This window comes from Marmota marmota, unplaced genomic scaffold (assembly GCF_001458135.2).
Source record: "Marmota marmota marmota unplaced genomic scaffold, marMar, whole genome shotgun sequence".
Classification (NCBI taxonomy): Eukaryota; Metazoa; Chordata; class Mammalia; order Rodentia; family Sciuridae; genus Marmota; species Marmota marmota.
In genome coordinates this window covers 11,900,060-11,912,921 of record NW_025999960.1, presented here as the reverse complement: position 1 = coordinate 11,912,921, position 12,862 = coordinate 11,900,060, and the positions used below count along the sequence as shown (strand labels likewise).

Here is a 12,862-nt window from a genome sequence, read left to right as displayed (position 1 = left end):
TATTCCTAATAATATTTAGGGTGCTAAGCTCCATGAGGGTTGGAACCAAGTCTTACCTTGGTATCCCTAGCAATTGTTAAAGCGTTTGACACAAACTAGTGCTCAACAAGTGTTTACTGAGTAAACGATGAGATAGGAAGCCTACCAATCCTCCCCAGTTATCTAGCTGTCATTCTGGAAAGCTCAACCTGCAGGTGGTAGACAGGAGGGCAGGCCTGAGTCTTGAAGGGCAGTGGGGGCTCTAGTGGGTATGCAGAGGAGGGAGGAGATCTGGTGCAAGGAGATGTGGAAAATCTGCTAACACTCATTGCCACAAGTTAAATGGAGAAAAAATAATATTGGTCAGAGTCATTGTTTTAATGACTTAAAAAACTTACTTGGAGATGGATCAAGTTAATACAGCAAGGTGAAAGAGGTAGTATCAGAAACAGGTGGGGCTCACTTTGTCATTTTAGTGCACTTCACTATGGTCCCTTCCCCCTGGGAAGGTGTCCCAAATTGATGACAGACTGGTTGTATTGTTCAGTACTCCAGGTACAGAATGATATCTATGGTTTCCAGATCTTAATACTGACAGACTGTTTTTCTTTTATGTTTTCTAAGTTTTCAGCGTCAGGACCCAACACTTTGAAATTATTTGGGAGGCAATTTTGGTCAACATCCCAAAGTTTCTCAAAGAGTGGTAGGAAATTCACTAAGAAATAAAAATTCCACTCAAAAAAATCATAGGCCATACCATACATGGTGTAATGGGTGGGGAAACATAAATGTAAATCCACTAACGGTTGTAGAAATGCTCCAAAGTCACTTAAGTATTTGTGAATACTAGGCTCCCGTCTTGGGTGTTCCAAGGGAGGACTGAAAGACACAGAGGACTCGGTAGCCACCTCCAGTTTTATTGGAGAGAGGCATGAATGTGATCATGGTAGCGAGTGCCAGTAAGGCTTAGAGGAAGGAAGCCACAAGGCACTGTGAAAAGCCAAGGGGCTCTGTGGATGCTCAGCAGGAATTGTTCAGGTAGGAAAAAAGGGAAAAGGGTGGTGGACTCCTGGGTCCTTTGCTGGAAGATGCTTCCCAAAGCAGTAGGAGCCATAACTAGAAAGGTAGCTGGAGGTATCATTAGTGAACACGGGGAGACTGGGACAGAGCGGGCTGTGGTGGTGCAGCCATTCCCAGAGGCTCTCAGTATTTATTTTTAGAGGAACAAAAAGAATTTCAAGTGCCTTGTGAATTGTATCTTCTACAGCCTAGAAGGACAAAAACCAGATCCACTCTATTGTTGAATATACAATAACAGACAACCTATGCTCAGAAACGGATGACGTTTTCTAAGTTGTTTGGTATTATTTAGATAATTGGAAAACAACTGAATAAAACAGCTGTGTTATTCTATCTTTTCTCATAGGGAAGGACAAGGCCAAATCATTTGGTTCATAACTATTTTAATAAGCCTGTGAAAAACTAAAAGTCTTATCAACTCCCTAAAGCACGACTATATAACTTTTCTTCTCAACACATTTATTTGATTAATCACCACAGAAAAATAACTTTGTTTTTCTAAGTTTTCTTTTGGGAGGGAGGTTAAAATAACAAATGATATTTTACATCAGAATGTTGTTGTTATTAATGCCGATAATGATAATGGCTCCAATAAGAAATATTTATAATTATGACTCATTTTGAAATAACAGGTAATTGTCTTGCAGGACTTTTGAAAATAAACCGAATGAATAAATATAGCTTCTACATTATGTACTGCAGCTACACCCTTAATAAACCTGAGTACAAAGAACAAGGAAAACAAAAAGAAATTCAAATTAGACCCTGGGCTGCTGCAAAATATTATCGACTGAAGAAGCCACAAAATGAACCTTTTTACTCACTGAAGAAAGCAGATGTGTTTCCATGTATAATGTATACTTTTGAAAGCAATTATTTTATACATAGGATGTGATTTAATAAAATCCACCCTCGATCTGCAGACTTGTAAATAGGAAATACAAAAGGGTGTCCTTGCCAACACACAAACTCCTATGCATAAATGCAAGGCCTGTCAACTAAAATTTTGTGCATCTTTTTTCTATTCCCCTAGCTTAAAAAAAACCTGCAATTCAATGCAGTGGTTAGCTGCAAGGGCACACATACAAAACATGTAAATTGTTAACCATCTATTAGATATAAGTGTGTCATGCATAATAGAAAAGAGGGTGCCTCCTATGGAAACCTATTTTGAAATGCATCCATTTAAAGGAAACTGAGAACTCAAAATTAGGTTAAACCTGAGAAACTGAGACCAAAAATACTCAAGGGCAAAGAGTTTCAGGAAAGAAAAAGGAGGGCCTGTGCTAAAGTAATCTTAATTCCACACCAGCAGAATGGTTTTCCATTTCCAAGGTCAATCAAGAAACCAAGTGGAAACCACTGAGTTGAAATAGATATGTTGTCCAAGACAGGAGCCAGGTATGAAAGGAGGACCTGGAATCCTTTCTGTGGTGAAGCTGCAAGCTCCTATAAGCTTTTTCTTTTTCTTTCTAATTTGCTGAGGACCTCGCTAAGAGGTGGAGGCTGGCCTCGAACTTAGGATCAGAAATGTGTGGCTATCAGCTGTGCCTGAATGGACTTCAGCCCAAGCCAGACCACAACTAATGATATTTGCTGAGTTTCTCAGACAACATGGTTAGAGTGCTTTGAGAATTAATGGTGAAGAAGGACCTCAATGAATACACCATTTCATTGGATGGTAATGATCTTTATCTTCAAACAACATAAATATTAACAAAGACACACACAGCCACCTTATTTAAAAAGCTGATTGCATAATTTTATCAAGCAGAGAAAAACATACTCCTCTTCATTTCAATATGCTAAATAATTATTTGGCTCTATAACAGATGTTTTTGGACTTTAAAACATGCTCCAACATATTTTATATCACTTAAAACTTCATAAACAACTTACTCATTTCAAGATACTCATAAAATAATCCCAGCTTGCCCATGGGCTGCAGATGGTAATCCTGTTCCCATCGTGGGGTTTTCTTTTCTGATCCTGAAACACTGTGGTACCGTCCAATTAGATTCATGATCCAGCTGCCAAAAAGATCAATTATAATTAGATTGTTATTAGATGAAGGTCATAAAAGTATTTCACTGCAATTTGAAATCTGAACATGTATTCTTCCCAAGAAATTGATTTCTTGTTTGAATATTAAATTTCTTTTTATTTCTGTCTTCCTACTCCCCAAATATTTATCAAAATTGTAACTGGCTGCTTTTCCTCCGTGTTTTCATGTGGGAGGTTTAAAAAGATATTTTTCTTCATTTGATTAACTTCAGTTTTTTCTTGTTTTTTTTTTTTTTTACTTCCTCTCTTATTCATAATGGTCTTTCCAATATGGAAATCATCATTGAAAGTAAACAAAGTAAAAGACAGAATATGTGAGTTGGCAATAAGTGCTATGGAGAAAAATAAACCAGGACCAGGACTGTTTTCAGGGAGGACTGGTGTGGTGGAGGATAACCGGAGTGATATTTGAACAAGGACACGGGGGAGGTGGAGGGTAAAGCAGCAGAGGCAAGAGCTTCCTGAAAGAGAAACAGTGACTACAGACACCCAGAGTCAGGAGCAGACCCCCACCTTGGAATACAGCACGGAGGAGGCTCCTGTGGTCCAAGGTTAGTGGGAAACGGGGCCTTTGGTTTGGGAGCTGGGGGTCTAAGAGATCTCCACTATGAGCTTTTGGATGGTTTTAATTCTGAGGGAAGTAGGGAGCCACTGAAGGGCACTAAGCAGAAAAGTGACAAACTGACATTAGATAATATAGCTCTCATTAGATAATATGGGACTACACAGTAAGCTGAACAATTTAAGGACCTGAGAAGTGCAATGCCCTGTTGAGGTCATATGCAGAGCTAGGAGAAGCAGCTCTGCCTACTACAGGAGTCCACCTTCACAGAGCCTTTCCTCTTAGATGTCATGTTTTTCTTTCTGAAAGCCTTGTGGCCCAGATAAACGCTTTCCCACTTTTAATGGCAATTTTTTTTTTAAATATTTATTTTAGTTGTAGGTATACACAATAAACTTTGTTATTTTTATGTGGTGCCGAGGATCAAACCCAGAGCCTCACATGTGCTAGGCGAGCGCTTTACCACTGAGCCACAATCCCAGCCCTTTAATGGCAATTTGCCCTGAAAAGAAATCTTAGGTGACAGTACAATGAGGTGTGCACCTAGTATAAAGAACCATTGTCCCCTCCAGCCACAGCCAGCTTGTGGTTTACTTGTGGAGCTCATCAGAGGAGGCGCCGTAACAAGAAGCAACTTCAAGTACACATAGAACATCTGGCTAAGCTTTGGCTGATTAAACAACAGGTTTGTGTGAATTTCAAATTCTGACAAAGGGGAGGCCTCTTGGGACTATAAAAAGTTGCTGCAAGAAACCACACAGACCATAATGCTCTTCCTCGTGAGTACACACTGCTCACACACACGAGCCAGACTAAGACAGGACTGAGGTGGCTCTCAGCGCTGGGATTCCCACTGCCACTCATCCCAGCGGTAATTCGGCCTGCACACTCCCCAGGCCCTCCTCAGGGGAGATGCTGTGCCATGGAACATGGTCCTGGCTTCACAATCTTTCCCCATTTGTATTTAATTGATAAAATCATGGAGGCAATAGGGAGCTGAAGAAAGTGGAGGAGATTTGACTCTGATAATCCTGAATCTGAACCCATATTCATCGCTTACTAGCTATATTTACTTTGGAAAAGTTAAAAGAAAATAAGGTGATACTTCCATCATGTTTGGTGGGATGCTTGCACCCCTCTGGTGTAATATAAAATAGAGTGGCCACTTTGTTCTCAGTTCTTGGAGTATTTACAAAGGAGTGGGCTTGCTAGGTACTGTGGTGGTTCTATGCAATCAGTCCGGTGGTTCCCCCCAAAACTGAACAGTTATTCAAACACTTACACATCAATATTCTTAGCAGCACTATTCACAATAGCCAAAAGGTGGAACCAACCCAAATGTTCATCAGTGGCTGAGTGGGCCAATTAAACACTGATTCGATGGAATAATATTCAGCCATGAAAAGGGATGAAGTAATGCTATACCATTCTCAAAAGAATTATTCTAGGTGAAAGAAGCTAGATGAACAAGTCACATATTGTATGATTGCATTTGTACTAAATGGTAGACCAGGCAACTTCATTAAGACAGCAAGCAGATTAGTGGCTGTCAGGGTTGGGTGGGGAGATGAGGAATGAGCAGGTACCACATTTACTTTTGGAGTGAGGAAAATGCTTTAGAAATGGAGGTGATGGCTGCAATAAGTTTGTGAATGTTCTTGATACCACTGAAATGTAGAACTGGTGAGTTTTATTTGTTTTTGTGTGTGAATTTTAAATAACATAAAATTCCTTTAATTTCATGTGAATGTTGCTACAAATAAAATAATTCATACTTAAATATAAAAAAAGGAAGGTGATAAAACATATATTGTCCAGGGCTGCTGTCAGGATTAAATGATTCAAAACAGGTCAAGGCTTTAAAACATTTCCTAACACGCCCATGCCCCCTGTATGGGATTTCCTGTTGACCATCACAGGCCACATTGGCTGAAGCCCACTGAATATCTGGCCTCCATCACTGGGAATCTTGGCTTGGGTATGCTTGGCCACCTGGACCAGTGGTTCTCATTTCAGTACTCAGAAGAGGGATGTGGAATGCTTGCTAACAGTGCAGCTTCCTGTACCTAAAGCCAGGGAACTGAGGCATGTCCCGGGATCTACAGTTTTACACCCATCCCAGGGACCTTGTAACACAGCCAGTTCTGAGATCCACATATGCCCACCATCCTTCGTGACACCTAATCTCAAGGTTTTTTGGTTTAGTTTTTTAATTGATTTATTTTTTGCTCTCCCTCCCTTCCAACCTCAGTCTCCCGAGTCTTCTCCATGTCCCCAGAGAAGCAGATATTTCTCTGTATGGCCCCAAATCCATCATCATTTGGACTGATGAAGCTTTTATCTTGTTGCATTACTAACTCATCTGGTGCTTTCATCCCTACTGTTCTGTCTCTCCACTCATCACCGATCAGATGACGGGTATTTCCAACTAGTTTTCTTTTCTAGCTACACACTCTGAGCCTCTTGGTCAGCTGAACTACTCATCTGTAGAAGCTTCTACCCACTGTTTCCCTGAATCTTTTGGGTTTTCTAGTGAACTGTATCTATAATACTGGGTTTCAATCTTGACTACCTACATATGAGAATCACTTATAGAACTTTTAAAAATAGCCAGAGGGGAGAAGATCTGGTATAAGGCTAGAAGTAGGGCAGTGGTTACAAAAGAATTTTTTAAAAAATTTTCTATGTATGTTAACCTAAACTCATTATAATAATCTGCCCTTTACTTAGTACTTATGTTTGTGATGCACCTTATACCTTTTTATTGGACTTTTCTTTATCATAATTAACCCACCTACTAAACATAGTTATCTATTTTGTTTAGAACATTCTATAGTGTTCCTACTTACTAAACTTCAAAGACAAGCATCCCTTACTATCTGAATCTATTTCAGGCCTGAGTTCACTGTTCTTGAACTTAAAGGGTAACTATGGGTAGTGAAGGCTACCTGCATTTAGTCTCCTCTGATTGTATGTCTCTGGAGCATCCTATAGCTAGATCACATCTTGCAAAAGGATAACTTTTCCTATGATGTTTCATTTCTCTTATTAGTGGTGAATACTTATTGTAGAAAATATAGAAAATATGGAAAGGAAGAAAATTATAATCATCCACCATCTAAACATCAAAAGACACTAATGCCATATGTATTTTGGATGTTTAATTATTTTCCTCAACATGTTATAAAAATTTTTCAGAGTAATTTGCTTAACATAGGAATCGTACTTTTTTTTCCCCCAAAGTACAGAATAAAGCAAATTCCCAGGAATGTCTCAAAGAAGTGGTGCTTAGAAGGCCAAAGGGCTCCGAGTTTGCCTCAAATGCTTCAAGTACAGAGCATCAGTAAACCACAGAACACTTATCCATCTGATGGTTCATGCCAAGTGCCAGTCCATGTATGGGAGACCCCATAGGGAACGTGGCCACAGTGCCAGATATGCTGTTTCTCTGGTTCCAATTTTCCTAGTCAAATATATTTCACTATTTTCCTTTTGACATATTAACTTGACATGAAAACAGCTGGTGACTTAGAAAGGAAAGAAAAGCCTTATGTCTATTTTTGGGGTGGGTGTAATCCTGGGAAGCAAGGATGACTGTTACATCGTTTACATGCTAGGATTTTGTACAAATAATTGTAAGGAGAATCCTAGAACTTACACAAAGGAGAAGCCCAAGTCACTCTAATTTGGCTAACACTTGGCATTCCCAGCTTTTAAACGAAGGAGGAAATCATTTAAAACATCCTAAAGAAATACTTTAGATCAGCAGTAGAAATATCTAAAGGTCACTGTAATTTTTAACAATGGACCTACTTGAAATGAAAATATAAACAGGCCATACAGACTATAAATCATCTTTTATTTAAAAACATCCCATGTGAACAAATTTCATTTTGTATGAATTTCTCAACACTAAGTTTAGGAAATCTACATTTTCAAATTGGAGAATAGTTCATTACTGAACAATTAATTATCAAAACTTGGAGTTAAATAATTAATATGCTTGGCTTAGAAAATGCTTTTTAATAATGTAAGAATAAGTTAAGACTTTTTTTTTATATTTATTTTCACATATAAACAAACACAGTATTATTTGTGCATGACCTACTTTTACTTATCTGGAAAAATCTGAATATTAACTGAATGAAAGTAAGGGTTGTTTTCTGCACAGTAGGATTATAAAATATTAATTTCACAGTTAAAGCCAGAATCCCTTTCTGGGGAAGGTGAGATATTTTTGTTTAGAGAAAGACTCTGGTGGTTCACCCTGAAGATGGTGGAGGAAGAAATCCAGAAGGATGCACTGAAACCCAGTGTCAGTTAGCACTGCCCAGGAGGATGGACGGAAACCTGACTGGGGGCAGTGGGGAGAAGGAAGAAAGTTCAGGAGTGGAGGAACAGGAGAGGGAGTTGTATGTGATGGGGGAGACAGAGCAGAATGACAGTAGGCTGGAGAAAAAGTATGGTAAGTTTAAGGCCTTGGTTGCAGAGTGGTATAAGGACTTTTTAAAAAGCTTCTTCACAGCAAAACAAACAATCAAAAGCATGAAGAGAGAGACTATAGAATGGGAGAAAATCTTTAACACCTTATCTGAGGTACAGATGGCAATTTTCAGGATATACGAAGAACTCAAAAAGCTTAATACACACCAATCAATAAATAGGCGAAAGAACTAAACAGATACTTCTCAATAAGAAACATGAATGGTCAACAAATATATGAAAAAGTTGTTCAACATCTGAGATTTCTCCTTATTCTAACCAGAATGGTAATTATCAAGAATACAAGTAACCATGTTGGCAAGGATGTGGGGAAAAAAGTACACTAATACATTGCTAGTGAGACTGCAAATTGGTGCAGCCATTATGGAAAACAGTATGAAAATGCCTCAAAAATCTAGGAATGGAACCACCATTTGACCCAGTTACATCACTCCTTGGTATCTATTCAAAGGAGATAAAATCGGCATACTACAGTGACACAGCCACATCAATGTTTACAGGAGCACAATTCACAATAGCTAAGCTATGGAACCAAAGTAGATACCTATCAATAGATGAATGCATAAAGAAATTGTGGTATATATACCCAATGGAATGTTACTCAGCCATAAATAAGAATGAGTTTATGACATTTGTTGGTAAGTGGATGGATCTGGAGACTATCATGCTAAGTAAAAAAATCCAGTCCCCCCAAAGCAAAGGTCAAATGTTTTGATATGTGGATGCTAACAAACAACAAGGAAGAGGGGTAAGAGTAGAAGTTCAGTGGATTAGGCAAAGGGAAATGAATGGAAGGGATGTGAACAGGAAAGACAGTGGAATGAATCTGACATAACTTTCCTGTGTGCATATATGAATACACCACAGTGAATCTCAACATCATGTACATCCATAAGACTGGGATTCTAATTAGAATAAGGTATATTCCATGTTGGTATAAATGGTAAAATCTATTTTGATATATTTATACTATCATGTATAACTAAGAAAAACAAAAAATTAAAAAAGGGGAAATTTATTAAATTTCAAAGTGAGTTTCTGCCTTCATTCACTAAACATCAGTAAAGCATACTTGTTGGAAGTGACTTTGGAAGATACTAGGGAGAGGGCTGTGCATACTCTCCATTTGGGTTGGCATGGAATAGAGAAAGGTACAATACATAGGAGGGAAGACAGAAGAGAGATCTAAAGTTTTAGAAGAGCAGAAAATTAGAGCAGAAATTACCTTGGAAAAATAAGTGTCAGGGAGAATAATGGTCCTTCCAAAAACATTACCCTCCTAATCCACAAAATATATGTATGTGTCAAGTTCCCTGGTTAAGGTAATCAGCTGGTTGCTAATCAGCTGACTTTGACACAGGGAGATCATCCTAGATGATCCTGGGGATCCAATATAATCACAAGGGTCATTAAAAGAAGAGGAGAGAGGCAGGAGGGGAATAGGATAGAGAGGGAGCCGCAGAAGTCAGACAGGAAACACTGCTGGCTTTGTGGATGGAGAAAAGAGGTCACAAGCCAAGAGATGTGTTGCCTTTCTAGAAAAGGCAGAGAAAGATTTACCTGAGACTTGGGTAAGAAACATCCCTGCCAACATCTTGATTTTAGCTTAGACGGCTGACTTCACAGACTATAATAACTTTATGTCATTTTAATCAATTTTGTGGCAATCTATTGCAGCAGCAAAAGGAAATGAGTAGAATAGGCTCCCTGAAATTCTCAGAGAATGCAGATGGTGCTGAACTTTGCTGTTTGTGGATGGCACTTCAGTGAAAATTTAGGACAGCGCGATTTGAGCTAAACGTCTTCAGTATAGCTGTAGCTTGTTCTCATTTTCTTGAGGGGGAAAAAAACCCAGTTAAGTCAAAACCTTTGTGATTATTATTTTGAACAATTATCTCTTAAAGCATTATAGGTGTATCCCTGTGCCTTAGGAAGACAAAGAGAACTTCTTTATTTTTTGATGTCCTGGGGGTTGAACCCAGAGCTTCAAGGTATAGCAGGCAGGCCCTCAACCACAGAGCTACACCCCAGCCCTGAACACCTCTCCTTGAAAGCACAAGAGTTTGCAGACATACTGTCCTGGAATGGAATCCTATAGTAACTTCTTATTGCCCCTGCGAACTTGGGTAAAATATTTAATCTCTTTAAGCTATGAATTTTCACGGCAAAAGGAAGATAAAATGAGAATAGTTTAAAAATTAAATGAGAGAAAAATATAAAGCATTTTAGTAACTGGCACTAATAATTCAACAAATCACTATTTAATGACTTTAAAACATACATAAAGGGAAGGGAGGAGGCTGCTGTGAAAAGGTGGGGTAATGCGTAGTTCACATTCTAAGGCAGGGCTTCGCTCTGTGGCTGACTAATCACAGCCTCTATGACAGCTTAAACTGTAGCAGGTGGGCTTTTCTTAAACAAGGAAGAAAGTTTTACATACTTATTAAACATTTGATACATATAAACTGTTGGATTATCATGCCCAAAGACCTTTAATAATAGATTCTAATCCATTTTAGAGGTGGACATGCAGCTATGTGACTGTTGATAAATTATTTCATCAGGTGGGCTGACAGTGTCGCTTCTTGGGTAACAGGCAGAAGGTCTATCTAATACTCACGGAAGCAAGACTTCTTGTATGTTATTCCAGATTGCTTTTCCACCCATGATTATTGTCAGTTGAGTAGTTAGTTCAAGGAGACAGCCACCTGGGTCACACTGGAATGTTAAAAAGAAAATCTCATTTAGATTATAGATGGGTTTAACTGGGAATATAACCAGTAATTTTATTTTTCTGATATTCTGTTTAGGCTAAAAACATCTTAAAAAAAAAAAAAGAAACAATGAGGAGAGCTTGGGTTGTGGTTCAGTGGTAGAGCGCTTGCCTAGCACATGTGAGGCCCTCCCTGGGTTTGATCCTCAGTACCACATAAGGTTAAATAAATAAAATCAAGGTACTGTGATCATCTGCAACTAAAAAAATACATATATTAAAAAAAAAAACAATGAGAAAACTGTTTTTAGGTAATTGAGAAAACATGAAGCAGCTTAAACTGTAAAAAGAATACAATTCTATTTTCATACCTCTTCATTTCTGTATTTTCCCAGCCAATACACTGGGTCTCCTGGGTAGCCTACGAATTTCCCCTTAAAGAATGCTATGTAGAAGCATGAAGAATAGTAGTTGACAAACTGGAATAAGAACATCTTCATGGTTAGGCTGTTCTCATAATCAGTCTGAGTCCTTGGGAGTTCTGTCGTTAAAACAAAACAGAAAAGAGATTTTAAAATTGTGAACAGCTTTGAAACTCTAATCCAAAACACTCATACATGAGTTAACATGTTGGGGGAAAAAATACAATTCACACTGTTTTCATTTAAGCTGTTTTCAATTCCTTAATATAGCCACCGTGTTAATTCCAAGTTTACACATTGTTATAAGACTTCTCACCACAGAATGCAATATCTCACGTGACAAAAGGTGTGTGTGTGTACGTACACATCAGCTTTTTTTTTCAATGATTTCTTAAAATTCACAAGTACTATGTTATCAAATGGACGAGGACTATCTCAGCTCTAAACTAATAGAACATTACTTTTTAATTGCCTGCTGAGTAATCATCTTTTGTCTTCCTGAATTGCTGTAAGGTAGGTCTGCTGAACACAACCACAAAACAAGGGGCATGTGGGGAACACAAAACAGGTCATCCTTCTAGTTTGGAATCTACATCAGTCTGACTGAATGGACTAAGTGGTCATCGAAGGACCCAGATATATGCAGGGTGTGGAAAGCACTTAACTCTGACCACTACGCAGCTGCCTGGGATACAAGCCAGGGGGAAGAAACACTTATTTCAAAATGCCAAGCATTATATTAATATGAACAGCACGGGGGAAGACAGCAGCAGTGCGATTGCTTGTCCTCTCCACAATGAACGTATTTGCTACTGGGACCATGACCTTATTGCACTTATTTGCAATAAAGAGACTATTTACTTTCAACAATAGAGTACATGATCTAATGTAATTGAAAATATTATTCAGCACTGATCTGTTTACACAGAGCTTGGACAGTATCATTATACTGTCTTTGCTTTGTCCCTCTTACTAATACAAAGCTGTTGATAATTCTTTTCCCATACAGGCTAGAGAAAATGTTTATGCTTGAAATTTTCTAAAAATTGTAACCTCCAGGAATTGAAATGGATAAGAGATTCAGTCTCTATTTTTAGCAAGGTTCTAAAAATGTCCCAGAAATTGCCTGAGTTAGGGCAGGACCTTACCAAAATTAGTAATCATGATGGCCACTTTTTCATATATGGTGTTCAGAATCATGATGATGATAAAGCTGATGATGGATGCAGTGACGGACGTGGCTGTCTGTGGAGTCAGGTACTTCTGGATTGGGTCTGTCCCATTGACAGTACTGGGAAGTTTTGCAGAAAATACAATAAACACTGAAAGCCTATAGACAATGATTCCAATAACTGAAGCAATGATCAACAGGATCTGAAAGCACAAAAAACAGCAGCATGAGACTCACCAGTGATCAGATTTTTACTATTAAAAACTGGCATATTATTTACAAGGTACGTGTGTAAAGTGAAATAAATTTCACAAGTGCCACAAGAGGAGGAAAGTAGGGCATGAGAAAGGGAAAGGAATGATGAACAT

The 12,862-nt window shown here is 38.5% G+C and overlaps 1 protein-coding gene and 1 long non-coding RNA gene across 4 annotated transcripts in view; one reads left to right on the top strand and one right to left on the bottom strand.

The window, feature by feature from the left end:
• The window catches only part of Ano6 (anoctamin 6), a 196,445-nt gene that overhangs the window by 23,751 nt on the left and 159,832 nt on the right, over nt 1–12,862 (bottom strand). For all 3 annotated transcript variants that reach the window (XM_015493241.2, XM_015493240.2, XM_048802579.1), the window contains 4 exons: nt 12,472–12,697; nt 11,273–11,442; nt 10,809–10,906; nt 2,959–3,089 (listed from right to left, as the gene is read on the bottom strand). In XM_015493241.2, the coding sequence (XP_015348727.1) occupies nt 2,959–3,089; nt 10,809–10,906; nt 11,273–11,442; nt 12,472–12,697 (625 nt within the window). The remainder of the gene's footprint in view (nt 1–2,958; nt 3,090–10,808; nt 10,907–11,272; nt 11,443–12,471; nt 12,698–12,862) is intronic.
• LOC125616645 overlaps nt 1–12,862 on the top strand; it is a 135,369-nt gene that overhangs the window by 68,932 nt on the left and 53,575 nt on the right. The gene's annotated exons all lie outside the window — the stretch shown is intronic.